Genomic DNA, 12,631 nt, shown 5'->3' on the forward strand with positions numbered 1-12,631 from the left:
TCAAATCCTCACCTTGCCAAACTTTCCTTTCCCAAGATTCTTGTGGAACTGATAGCTGGTGATGTTTTTCGGATTGGGCCTTTGAGCTGGAACACAAGGCCTCTTTGCTCCACTTTCTCCTTGGGGGGGGGAAGAGGAAAGGATATTAATCATTGATTTGCTAACATATACTGGAAGACACATTTCTGAGGTGTTGAGAGGATGAAAGGAAAGGATTTTGTATTAATCATCCAGCTATTAATGTATAAGGAAGTTGCAGAAATACCATATCTGACTGGAACATGGTATATAAGATGAATATGTGCAAGCTGTTTCTTATACGGCGTTCCCTATTTATAACACTCACAAGGTGTCTTAGGGCTATGGCTCCATTCTGCATTTTCAGTGATGCCCCCATGTCACCACTAACACCTACCAGAATTCACTGAATTTCACTGAGACTGCAGCTGTTACTACCTGCTTTGTGAGGCTCCTACTGATGATTTTCCATATTCCCACTCCTAATTTTGCATAGATAAATTGCCTCCAGCATTCTACTTATTGTAGTAGGGAGGGGGTGTTTGAGTTCTGGAAGAGGGGTGCTGTGAGTTCTAAAGCCAATTAAATCCACATTGTCCCTCCAAAATCCTTCCAATGAGCACAGTGACAGCTAATTCCTATTTATGCATATTATACATGGAGGCAGCCCTGACATTTCCCCCCAAGTACTGTACATAAAATCAGTGTATTTATTAGAAGAGTCCCTGATTTTTTCCATATAATCTATTGACCTTATCTTCAAAAGAACTATGGCAACTATACCCCAAATCTCACTCAAACTTGACCTTAGACTAGTCTTGCTCAAATACCGTATTAAGGGCAATAGCACATAGGCATATTAGATGGCTGCAGCCATAATAGGATATTGGAAAATAAAGTTAATTGGTTGCTATCTGGTCTTTAGGTTAAGTCCAGTGCTCTGGTACCATTAGGAGGCCTAAGCCATAGTTTAGTTAACACTGTCTTATATGCACCATGTGGAGTTTGCAATGGACATTACCAGGGGCAATAAAACCTTTTAGGGAGTATATTCTACAATTAATTTTAGACCAGATTTCATTACCTTCTTCTGGATCTTCCGTCCTGGTTTTCTCCTTCTTCTCACTATGTGCTTTGGAGCTATGCAAGTTCTTTTCCTCGATGTTATTCATTTTTCTGATCCTTTTTGACTCCTGTTCTCTCTCATCGTTGAAGTTTCTTTTCTTCTTGAGTTGACGAGCTACAGATATATGAAAGGTGACATTGGCTCACACACTGTAGGATAGACCCCTATGTGGAAATGGAGCAGTGGGTGTTGGGTTAAGCTTGAAGGGCAAATAAGATCTGTGGAGAATGTCCATTGGCTCTCTTACCCCATATATAATAAAATACATAAAGTTCAGTCAGTTATAGTAACCTATAGCATGCAATTAGTTGTTTGTCTTTAAACAGATAAGAAATAAATGCTATCTGCTCATTGGATGTCTTAGGTGACAAGATTTTTTACAAATGTAGCATTTTTTTTAATAGTCTCCCCTACTTATGAACTTCAAACCAAGAGTCAATTGGATGAGATTTTGGGTAAACACTTGTTTACTGTGGGTAAATTATACACACAAATAGGTTACCTGACTGAGTAGACTACCATGGATATATCATTAAGGCTGCTCTTTTAGCAAAGATAGAAATATCACCAGTGCTGTTGCCCACAAAAACAATCAGATCTTTGCACTCATATTCTAACTTATAGGTGACCGTTGAAACCTACTTGCTGATTAGCTGCTATGGGATTTTGGTGATTTTTATAACCTGTGTTAGTAAACAACCTAAAAAGAGTAGAGTAGAAAATATCCTTCAAATTACATCATGATATCCCTTTAGATGGATTTCCAAATGTAACTAGGAGAGCAGATGGGATTTTCCAACTGTAGGCTGAGCTCAACTGACAAACAAGCAGGGGACAAGGAACTTTCTAGGAAGGATGAGTTATGGATTATATTTTAAAATCAAGTTTAGTCTGGTCCGTCTTACCTTCTGCTGGTTTCCTCTCTCTCTCTCTCTTCTGCTCCTCTTGCTCTACGTGGCACAAGCTTTTCTCCTCCATGCTGTTTCCCATAAGCTTGATCTTTTTATGTGCCCCTTTTGTCTTTGTCTTGATGTTTCTCTTCCTCGTGAGCCCACGGGATTCAGGAGAATTTGGGGATCTATCCATAGTTGATGAATAGACTGAAAAAATTACTAAAATATAAAAATCGCTGGGGAGACGCTGTGAAACACTACTACACGCTTAGACAGCTCTGAGTAGAGTAACAGCTCTATGACCAACGGTCATTTAGCAACTGACGTTTGGCCGTGTGCATGCTGCTGTGTATGATTGTTTACCGGAAAACATTACACAGCTTTCCATTTTTTATATCCTCTAATCATTTTAAGCAGTTAAATATTCTTTTGGATTCACTTACAGAAACAAGGGGGCATTTCTACCTTTCTATACAACTTGTGTGTAGGGATGGGTACAATGTAGGTCTCCCTGTACAAGCAGAGGAAGGGGCCATGGTCATTCAGAGTCAATCTGTGTATTAGTACATCATTTGGAAGTTTCTAATTCATAATACATTATTTTAGTTTATAACAGCTCTAGGCTTTTTTAGGACATATCCTATTAGCCACTTAAGCTGCAAGCCTACAATGGACAAAGAAACATACCTGTGCTTAACATACACAGATATTAATGGCCAAATGTAGTTTTCATTCATTATACCACTGACTATTAACATACAGTATTATAAATGCACATCAAGTTGGGTTAATTACCCTCACATGCCTGCTTGACTGTTAATTGAAAGAAAAAATTATTATAGAGGTATAATTATTATTCTGTGTCATGGTATGGTGCCATGTTGAGGCAAGGAACCCTGCATGCTTTGGATGAACTAAGAGCTAAGCTGCCTGCACCACCTATAATGGGCATACATAAAGATTTGTGTATATTTGGGGACTCCTTAAACACACACCTGTACCTATTATGAGGAAAGGTAGCCAATTATATTGATGTTCTATGCTCCTGCATTGATTAGTTATGGGCACATCAAGCAACATCCATATGCATTTAATGCAGTTTGCAGGCACCAAATTTTGCCTGTCTCTACAATGCACCTGATCTCTGCCCAGTCTAATAAATGTATGCCCTGTGTACGCCTGCGCACATTTTTACATAAAGTAGAGGAGGAAGGGATGACTGATAACAAGATAGATAAATTCAGGCACCACAACCATGAACATGCTATTCAACAACCTAAAAACCAAACAGGACACTATCCCTATTGTATGTAGGATTTGATATTAATTTGCAGACACAAACATAACAATAACAACTGACAACAAGTCAAGTTTCAGTTTTCAAGAAGACCTTTTGGTTTTAGCATGCCTAATTTCCAACTCCAGAAAGCATCTGTTCAATAAATGTACAGTCTGTACACAGTGCTGGATTTATATTTCCAACATCCCAAGGCTGGCCCAAGTTCCCCTCTCCCACTGCCCCAACCCCCCATCCTCGAGTGCTCATGCACCTGCACTTTTCTTAATTCCATCGGCCATAGGGACCACGAGTTTTCAACAAACTTTAAAATCTCCTGTGTGCCCAGTCCTCAGTGTGTGCAGGATTTGGGGAGGTTGGATGGGAGGCTGGATGGCATGCTGCCCCAAATATTGTGCTACCCAAAGCCTGGGCCTTTGTGAATTTCCCACAAATCTGAACCTGAATGTACATTAAGCAAAGGAAAAAATCAAAATATTAGTCTATAATAAAATAAAACCAGAGGTTTTATAAAGTTGTTTATCCCAAGAGTTGAACTTTGTTAGCTCTCAGATGACATTTGAACATTTTGTGGTCTTTCAACAATTTTCTATAATACAGGTGTGGGATATTTTATAATAAATAGTTAGGACCTGGGGTTTTGCATAATTTGGATCTCACCACAACTTAAGGCTGTTACGAAACCACTGAAAACCATAAAAACTAAATTTCTGCACATGTGGGGCAGGGCCTGCTAAGTTATCTTCTCTATAGAACACCTCCAATCAGAAGGAGTAATCGTGGCTGGACTGAACAAAGGGGTGGAAATTTAAAAAGAAATTCAAATCTTAGAAGTCTGATAGATGTGAATGAATATTGGTTCTGAATGTGGATATATATGTACATATGAACTGTATGTATACTGAGATAAGCAATCCTCTGAATGTATGAAACAGTATCCTCTTGTCTTGGGAGCAAGCAAACTGTTAAGCTGTCCACTGTATGATCTACTTTTTTGGTGAAGTTGATAAATGTGCAGATCTCTGGAATATTTTGGCTATCAATGTGCTGGGCCAAATCTGGATGACGCGACTTGACCCAGGAGACAAAGTGTGGATCATACTGTGGGTCTAGAGAGACCAGCCAAAGTGACAGACCAGTGCCTGGAAACCATATTCACTTGTTCAGCTCTGTTTCATTTTACTGATTCTACCAACTACCCCTTAATGCAGACTGATCTTTTAGTTTTGATCATTGTCAGTGTATTTACTGTCCAGTTCCCTCTCATCCTTGTGAAATACTTCTATCAGTTTTTATCTCCCTCTCTTTGCAACTAATCTGTTGTTGGTCATTTCACTGGGACAATTGCTTTTTCCTGGAATGTGCAAATAAGAAGCATTTACTTAACTTGATTTATTTACAGCTGGTTGCTTTCTACGCTACCTTACTTCTGACTCAACAAGACCAACTGCGACATCACTAACTGGAACTCAATTTGGAGGCTGCATCATCTAACCAGCTGCAACACTGTTATCTAATGAACCTTGTGCCTTGTCTGCAGTCAGTCTTCATCAGGCCCACAAATTCCTGTAAGATGCCGTAGAAAGTCACTATTCATTGGGTCTAAGGTGGGCTCTTGAAATACAAAGGCCTTTTTTGTTTGTTTGGACCTGGTCTCCATTTTTGCTATTGTTCTTCTCCGTGGGCACCTATGAAAGAAAAAAAATTGTTACAACTTTGCAAAACAGCTATATGTCACTTAGTGGCTGCTCTGCCAACAATCAGTATAGCTCTCTCCTATTCTATATTCTATAAAGGACACCTCAAAATTAAAGAAAAATTAATTTGTTTTCTTTGCATAGGCACTGTATAAGGGCTGGTAAGATACTGGAGTAATCAGCGAGGCTCATACTAAGGAGAGAAACATATAGGGGAGCTGTTTGATATGGAGTAGGATGCAGTTTGAAGAAATCCAATTATTTGATTTTTTTAAGATGTGACGTGAACAGGACAGGATGCCCTTTCCATTACAACTAGAGATATATTGCTGGAATTCCACATATTATACATTATTTGGCCCCTAACAGGCATTCACTCTAATTTGACAGTGGCAGTTCTGCAACTCTGTGGTATTGATAAATGCTTTCATTCTAATATATAATATTCACCATTTGTTCTAATTGTTTTAGACGTTGATTCCCTGTCCTCTGCTGACTGCTGTATGGAATGGCTTATTTGCCCAATAAACTGGATGTGTTTTCTATGCATTGTTTGTACATATATAACTGCATTTATATGGACCTACAAGGATATACAGCATTGTACATTTTTTAAATAAAGAACAGCACACAAGGAGGACAAGCAAAATAAATAATAAGTATAATAATAATAAATTTACAATCTAAGTGGATGGATAACATACAGATACAAATATGATGGCACAGTGGTTTGTGTATTGGTCCTTACATGCCAAGACTGGACATACATATACATATAGAATAAGTCTGGGTGTTGTGGGACTTGGTCCTTGATGTAGTAGCAGCTCCTCCTTTCATCTCCTGTTCACTGGGACACCTAATCAACTCAATTACTACTCCACACCGGAGACTTGCCTCCAGATAACATGGTGAAATGAGGCAAGCGGCAGTTACTAAAGCTCTCAAATTTTTATGGGAAAACCCCAGACTATGCTACAGACAAGATAGCATCCACCACAGAGGCAGGGCCACCATCAGAAATCACAGGGCCCAGTACAACAAAATTTCCTGGGCCCAACCCATCCCACCATAGACCCCACCATAGAGCTGGCCCACCACAAAATAAAGGCAAACAACTCATTGGTGGCCAGGGCCCCCTTTAAATATTAAAAACAAGTCATTAGTGGCCAGAGCCTCCCTTACAAGTTTAAAAAAAAATCTTTGGTGGCCAGGGTTCCCCCTACAAGTTAAAACAAAACAGGGGCCCCATAGAAGAATTAAATAAACATTGGTAGCCAGGGGGCCCATAGATCATTAAAAAAAAAGATTGATGGTCAGGGATCCTGCTCAAGAGGGGCCCGGCTAATCCAGAAAGTGCAGCACAGCTGGGCCCCCTTTAAACATTAAAACTACTTGGCCGGAACAACTGTCCCCTCCTGAGCCCCCCTGATGGAGGCCCTGCTGCTCAGGGCAGGACTTTGGTTACCTTTACACTGTCAAAGTGACAGGGAACAGACCTGTGATCCACTAGCATAGGCGTGGCAAAGGAAAATAAGAATGATCTTTTGCATGTACAAGCTTTCTACTTTTTTTAAGAAAGGATTTGCAAGCATTCCTACATCCTTAAATACCTTGTACTTGTAGTGGCAGGTAGAGGCAAGTCAACACTTTTTGCAGTCTCACATTCAGGAGAAATAGGCCAATATGTTTCATGACTGCATTCATGATTTGCTTTAGTATACATGAGCTAAAAATATATTGGGTCTGATGAAATGATTTCCTAATATAGGTGTTAGAATGGCACCACCACAGTTAGTTTAGCAGTTTAACTGAAAAAAAACAAAAAACATTCTTCCACTGTATAGAGCACTTGTAAGGCCCCATCTAGAATATGCCGTTCAGTTTTGGTCTCCATCACTCAAACAGGACATTATTGTATTAGAGAGGGTACAGGGAAGGGCAACTAAGCTGGTGAAAGGTATGGAAAATCTTAGCTATGAGGAAAGACTGGCCAAATTGGGGATGTTCACGCCAGAGAAGAGGCGCTTAAGGGGTGATATGATAACTATGTATAAATATATAAGGGGATCACATAATAATCTCTCTAATGCTTTATTTACCAGTAGGTTTTTCCAGCTGACACAAGGTCATCCATTCCGATTGGAAAAAAAGAGGTTCCACCCAAATATTCAGAAGTGTTTTTTTACAGTGAGATCTGTGAAGATGTGGAATTCTCTCCCTGAATCAGTTGTACTGGCTGATACATTAGATAGCTTTAAGAAGGTGGTTGGATGGCTTTTTAGCAAGTAAGGGAATACAGAGTTATTCTTGTTACTATGTTAGAAGAATTGCTGCATCCTCCTCCATGAATATGGCTCTGGATGCTTCAGTAGCATTATATTCAGGAGGTGCGGGCATGTAGAGGCATGTAGGTACCCCCCGCCTATCCCCTAACTTGTGTAAATCATGGAGTGGTGGCAGGGATTGACTGCAATGGAGCATTGTACTTCTGGTAGGTAGCTAGGATAGGGCTTTTATATGGTACAAGGTGCAGAGTGCAACACACCCCAGAATAAGCAATACGTGGCATAATTTTATGCCCCTGTGTGTTCTTGTACTTCAGTTAAGTGGCCCCATACAGGCATTAACTAATAGTGTAAATTTTCTGATGGACATTATTGTACTTATGTGTGTCATGAGTCCAAGGGGTCATCAACCAGGGTTAGACACTAAGGGACAGATTTATCAAAATGTGAGATTAGAGTTCACCAAAGGAAAATGTATCTACTTTCTATTCATTTCGATGGGAATTTTAGGAATATATCAAATGGCAAGCTCTAACACCCATTGATAAATACATTTCTAAAAATCTCATAGGAATGAAGTGAAGAATGAATGAATGAATGAATGAAGTGGGTGAGCTCTAATCTCAAATTTTGATAAATATGCCTCTTAATGTTGCATTTCACATTAGAAAACAAAATTAAATGCAACACTGAATGTATATTCACACATGTGGCAAATGTACAGTACTGGGCATTAATAGGTTTGAGTCTCCTGTCCTTTTTATACAGCTCCTAACACTTTATAGATGGTGCAAGCTGAACATGGCACATCATAACAGGATGGATGACTGAGGCTGATCATACTGCTACTTCTACTTTTCTTGTGCCAACAGAAGACATGAAGCACACAGCAAATAATTCAGATTCCATCATCATAATAATTCATTGTTGTTTTTCATGTGGAACATGTGACAAAGCAGCAGCAGTATCTGTTCCTGTTTTGCCATGATTTTCCTATGATTCCATATGATTTTAAAATTGTCATGCTTTAATGCTTTACATTGTACCCCAGTCGCTAACAATCAGCATGTTTTTTTCCCACAGCTCAAAAAGTGGGAAAATCTTTTTGAATAATATATAAATAATCTGTGAGTAAATGCTACATTTTACAAATCTCTATTTAATACATGTACTCCTTAAAACACAAAGGAAGGGTACATTTGGTATAAGAACTTGTCATAAATTTATGTATAGGTGTTTTGTGAAGTGGGCTGAGAGACATGGGGGTGTGTGAACTGCTATGAATAATGAGTGGGTTGGATAAACTGAGAAAAATTAATTTTTAACATGTTTTAGGCACAGTGCTTCGAATTATCTTGAAGGCCCAAAGTCTTAAGTATTCTAGACTGGTATTGTGTGCCGATGACTTGGTACAGGATTATTAGGGATTATTTATGAATATACCCCTGCAAGTGACTTGCACCTAGTAAATCAGATGCAAACACTGTTTTTAATATGAGCTCTGGAAGTGATACAACTCCCACTCTGAAACTTATAGACTTAACTTGCACCTTAAAGAGATACTGACACCAGAAATTAAACTTTTTAACATCTATCATAATATTGCCTTTGAAAGCAACTTATAACTTTGCCATAAAGTATTTGCACAATGCTTTTATATTACATTACATTTGATGCCCCATGTTTCTGTATGAGGGGGCTTCCATATTTGTGCAGCAGGAGTCCGTTAGCATAAGAAACTTTAACAAGTTGAGATGGGACAATCAGGTTGGCAAAACAGTTGGATTTAGAAACTTCAACTAACAATTATTGACAAAAACAAACCTCTCAGCAAAAAACTATCAACATGACCTATAGGTAACTTTTAGGGGCAGTTTTATCAAGGGTCGAATTTCGAAGTGGAAAATTCGACCATCGAATAGAATCCTCTGTCATTCAAATTCGAAGTATTTTATTCATCATACAATCGTATTCTGATCGTAGTACGATCATACGACCGTATTCCGATCATACTTCGAATTGTACAATTCGAACGATTTTATCTTACGATCGTACAATTTTCCTTCGATACCCATAAACGTAGAAAATTGCTGGCAGGTCCCTATAGGCTAACATAGCACTTCAGCAGGTTTCAGTTGGCGAAGTATTGAAGTCAACGTTTTTTTAAAGAGACAGTACTTCGATTATCGAATGGTCGAATAGTTGAATGATTTTTACTTCGAATCGTTCGAATTGAAGTCGAAGGTCGTAGTAGCTTATTCGATGGTCGAAGTACCCAAAAAATTACTTTGAAATTCGAACTTTTGTAACTTCGAAAATTCACTCAAGCTTAGTAAATCTGCCCCTTAATGTACATTCATATTTTAAAAAGTATTTTTTTTAGTGTCAGTATCACTTTGAGTGCAACTGGATTTGTTTGATTCATAGCAGTGACCGCAATTACACAAGGCCACAATTATAGGTAAAAAAACCCGGATTATTAAAAGGTGAATAACTGAAATAATAGAAATCATTTTTAGAATACATAAGCTTTCACCTGACTTCAGGGACTGCCACAGTCTCATCTTTTAGCAGCTTTGTACCTTCTGGCATAGGCAGAGAATAATGAGGTGACTTAGCCTCTGCAAAAAGAAATTGAGAGAAAAGTACCTCCCTTGTATCAAGTTATAGCTTCAAACTGGTCAATTTTAAACTACTATATTTCTATTTAATCAACACTGCAATTTGAAAATAGATAATTAACTATACAACAAATACCGATAATCTCACCTAATTGGTTGATAGTCTATTCGAAGTATTGCTTAAATCTGTTAGTAAAGTGCAGTTCAGTAATTAGAAATTTATTGACTCAAATCAATTATAGTTCAAATTAATAGTCAATTACCTCCGGTGATTATTAAAAAGCAATTAATTAATATATATGTTAAGTGCAGGCAAGAGTTACTTGTAAATTAATAGGATGAATTAATTGACTTCAATAAATCTAAAGTGCAGTGCAATAAATAGTAAATCAATTAAGTTCCCAATTATTTAAAATTAATATATAGAAAAATCATTTGTGACAAGTAGAAAATTAGGATATATGGATTAACCAATCTGCTCATGATATAATAGAGAGAAAAATAAATAAGAAAAGGTGAAGTTGTTCCGTTGTCTACTGCCTAGATTGTTTCTATCCCTGGGATACCACAAAGCTTGGAGAAGGCAGGGTAACCGGGACTGTGGTCTCAAATTTTTACCTGCCCTAAACTAGCTAAGCATCAAAAATCAATGCAAAAAGAGAAAACAACTGCTATATAACTGATATTAACAGCTTCTGCATTTGAATCTGATTTTTTTTAATTACCCCAGAATGCTTTCTAATAAAATGAACTAAACCCTAATAAGAAGTTGGCACATTATAGGTGATCATACATGGGCAGATTACTGCAATCTGTCTCATTCTGCCATTCTGTGGTTATGGGGATGACAAAACACTTGGCTTTTTTATTATTTCAGCCTACATAGGGAAAAAATTTCAAGAAAACATCAGCAATGTGTAAGTTGTTCCTAACGCTTTGTCTCTAACAGTCACTTCTTTGTCAGGCTCACCATCTGTTCTTTTATACTGAGCAGCATCCGTGAAGTGAGAGGGGTTTCTACTACGATTTTTGTGCCAGAACAACTTGAACACATTCATGTTTTCCTTCTGAATTTATGCAGATAAATTATTGTATCAACGAAGAGAAAAAAATGTCCAGAAAGAAACTGTTCGAGTGTTGGGTTACACAGACATAAAAGGATTAAGACATTAATCTACTGAACCTGAACTAAAGCTGGCCATAGATGCAAAGATCCGATCGTACGAATCATCGTACGATCAGACTTTCCCGTCTCCCGACCCGCCACTAACCATTCAGATCAAAGTCTTACCAGTCAGATTAGTAAAAGAACAGATGTTCTGCCCCTGACAGCAATCGTACGATATCTATGTCCAACCAAAGCTAGTGACAGTCTCCCACTGAAAATCGTATGATCGGCAATACACGACAGAAATTTTCTAACCTGTCCGATCGACCAAACGACCGATCTCCGCCGGACGAAAAAATGTCGGGACTCTCCACACACGTTCCGAAAATCGTACGAATCCTCGATTCGTACGATCAGATCTTTGCGTCTATGGCCAGTTTAAGGGCCACTAGCTTAATCTGATGTTGCTGAAGTTGTGTCTTAATTGCACATACAAGTAGATTTACTATATCTGGAATTTTAGATTAATTAACCTATTTTGCCATTGTTAAAGTAATAGTTGCCAGCTTTCCTTTCCAGGGAGAGTTCCATAATGTTTCCCCGAATTTCTTGCCCCTGTAAATATCCCAGGTTTTAAAACTGCATAAAATGACCACAATGTGCAAATGAAAAGAAATTCCTTGTGCCCACTCTCACTCTGTAAATTGTTCGTATAGCACAAAAACATCTAACACTGTTGTCACGGCTTGTCCCATTTCTTTTTAGAGCAAGGTGATTCAATATAGACCTGGCATTTCAAGTACACTTGAGCCCAAAAAAACCCCTACAGGTCCATTAAATAAAGACTTTCTATGTCATTTTACAACAGCCCATTGTCATGACCTACATATTACCAATCCAGGCCTGAAGGTGATGCACCAGTATCATTTGTCGCTGGGACCTCTTTTCAGATGTTGGAGGCTAAGCTGCAGTTCTCAGGCTAGGAAGGGTTTTCTGTTGTCAGTAGGTTCTTGGTTATTGAACCCCTGGCACCTGTAAATAGATCAAATTCAGGCATAGAAGATCTTTGTTTTGGGGATATGGAGGAAAATATTATATATCTGTGTTTCTTTGGTTGACTTGTGAAGTGCATACTGCACTTCACAAGTTAACCATTGAAATCAGTATACAGTGAATATATATTGGGTATGCATTATTTAAGGAAGATGTCTGATTTTATTTCAATAACAGTACTATTGTGGACTATCTTAAGACCCATTTTAACATATATATGCCATATTATTCTGCATCAAAAATAGCTCAAATGTAGTTTCTGCATAGATAAATATTTGCCTCTTGGTGCTCACCAGGATTTCTTCCAAATCTACTGGATTTTTCGCAACTTATTAAAACTTATGTACATGATGTTACTGCATAAAGAAATCTTTATACTTCTATGTATTTAACAAAAAAGATGTGATGCAGTGACTTGCTACTGTTTAATATACTTCAACAATGTTGCATGGACTTTGAACACTCCCTTACTGTACCTAAAATAAAAAGAAATATTTAAAAAAACAAACCTTTGTGCTTTAGCTCTGTGCTGT

General features: G+C 38.1%; 1 protein-coding gene across 1 annotated transcript in view; it reads right to left on the reverse strand.

Annotated features, from left to right (window-relative positions):
* LOC108713626 (probable serine/threonine-protein kinase DDB_G0277449) overlaps positions 1 to 12,107 on the reverse strand; it is a 34,710-nt gene extending 22,603 nt beyond the window's left edge. The window contains exons 1-6 of the mRNA XM_041591028.1: positions 11,932 to 12,107; positions 9,853 to 9,937; positions 4,857 to 5,022; positions 2,050 to 2,244; positions 1,103 to 1,258; positions 13 to 119 (exon numbers count right to left, since the gene is read on the reverse strand). Of these exons, the coding sequence (XP_041446962.1) occupies positions 13 to 119; positions 1,103 to 1,258; positions 2,050 to 2,230 (444 nt within the window). The 5' untranslated portion in view covers positions 2,231 to 2,244; positions 4,857 to 5,022; positions 9,853 to 9,937; positions 11,932 to 12,107. The remainder of the gene's footprint in view (positions 1 to 12; positions 120 to 1,102; positions 1,259 to 2,049; positions 2,245 to 4,856; positions 5,023 to 9,852; positions 9,938 to 11,931) is intronic.
* Positions 12,108 to 12,631: the final 524 nt, after the last annotated feature.

Source organism: Xenopus laevis, chromosome 4L (assembly GCF_017654675.1).
Source record: "Xenopus laevis strain J_2021 chromosome 4L, Xenopus_laevis_v10.1, whole genome shotgun sequence".
NCBI classification, from domain to species: domain Eukaryota; kingdom Metazoa; phylum Chordata; class Amphibia; order Anura; family Pipidae; genus Xenopus; species Xenopus laevis.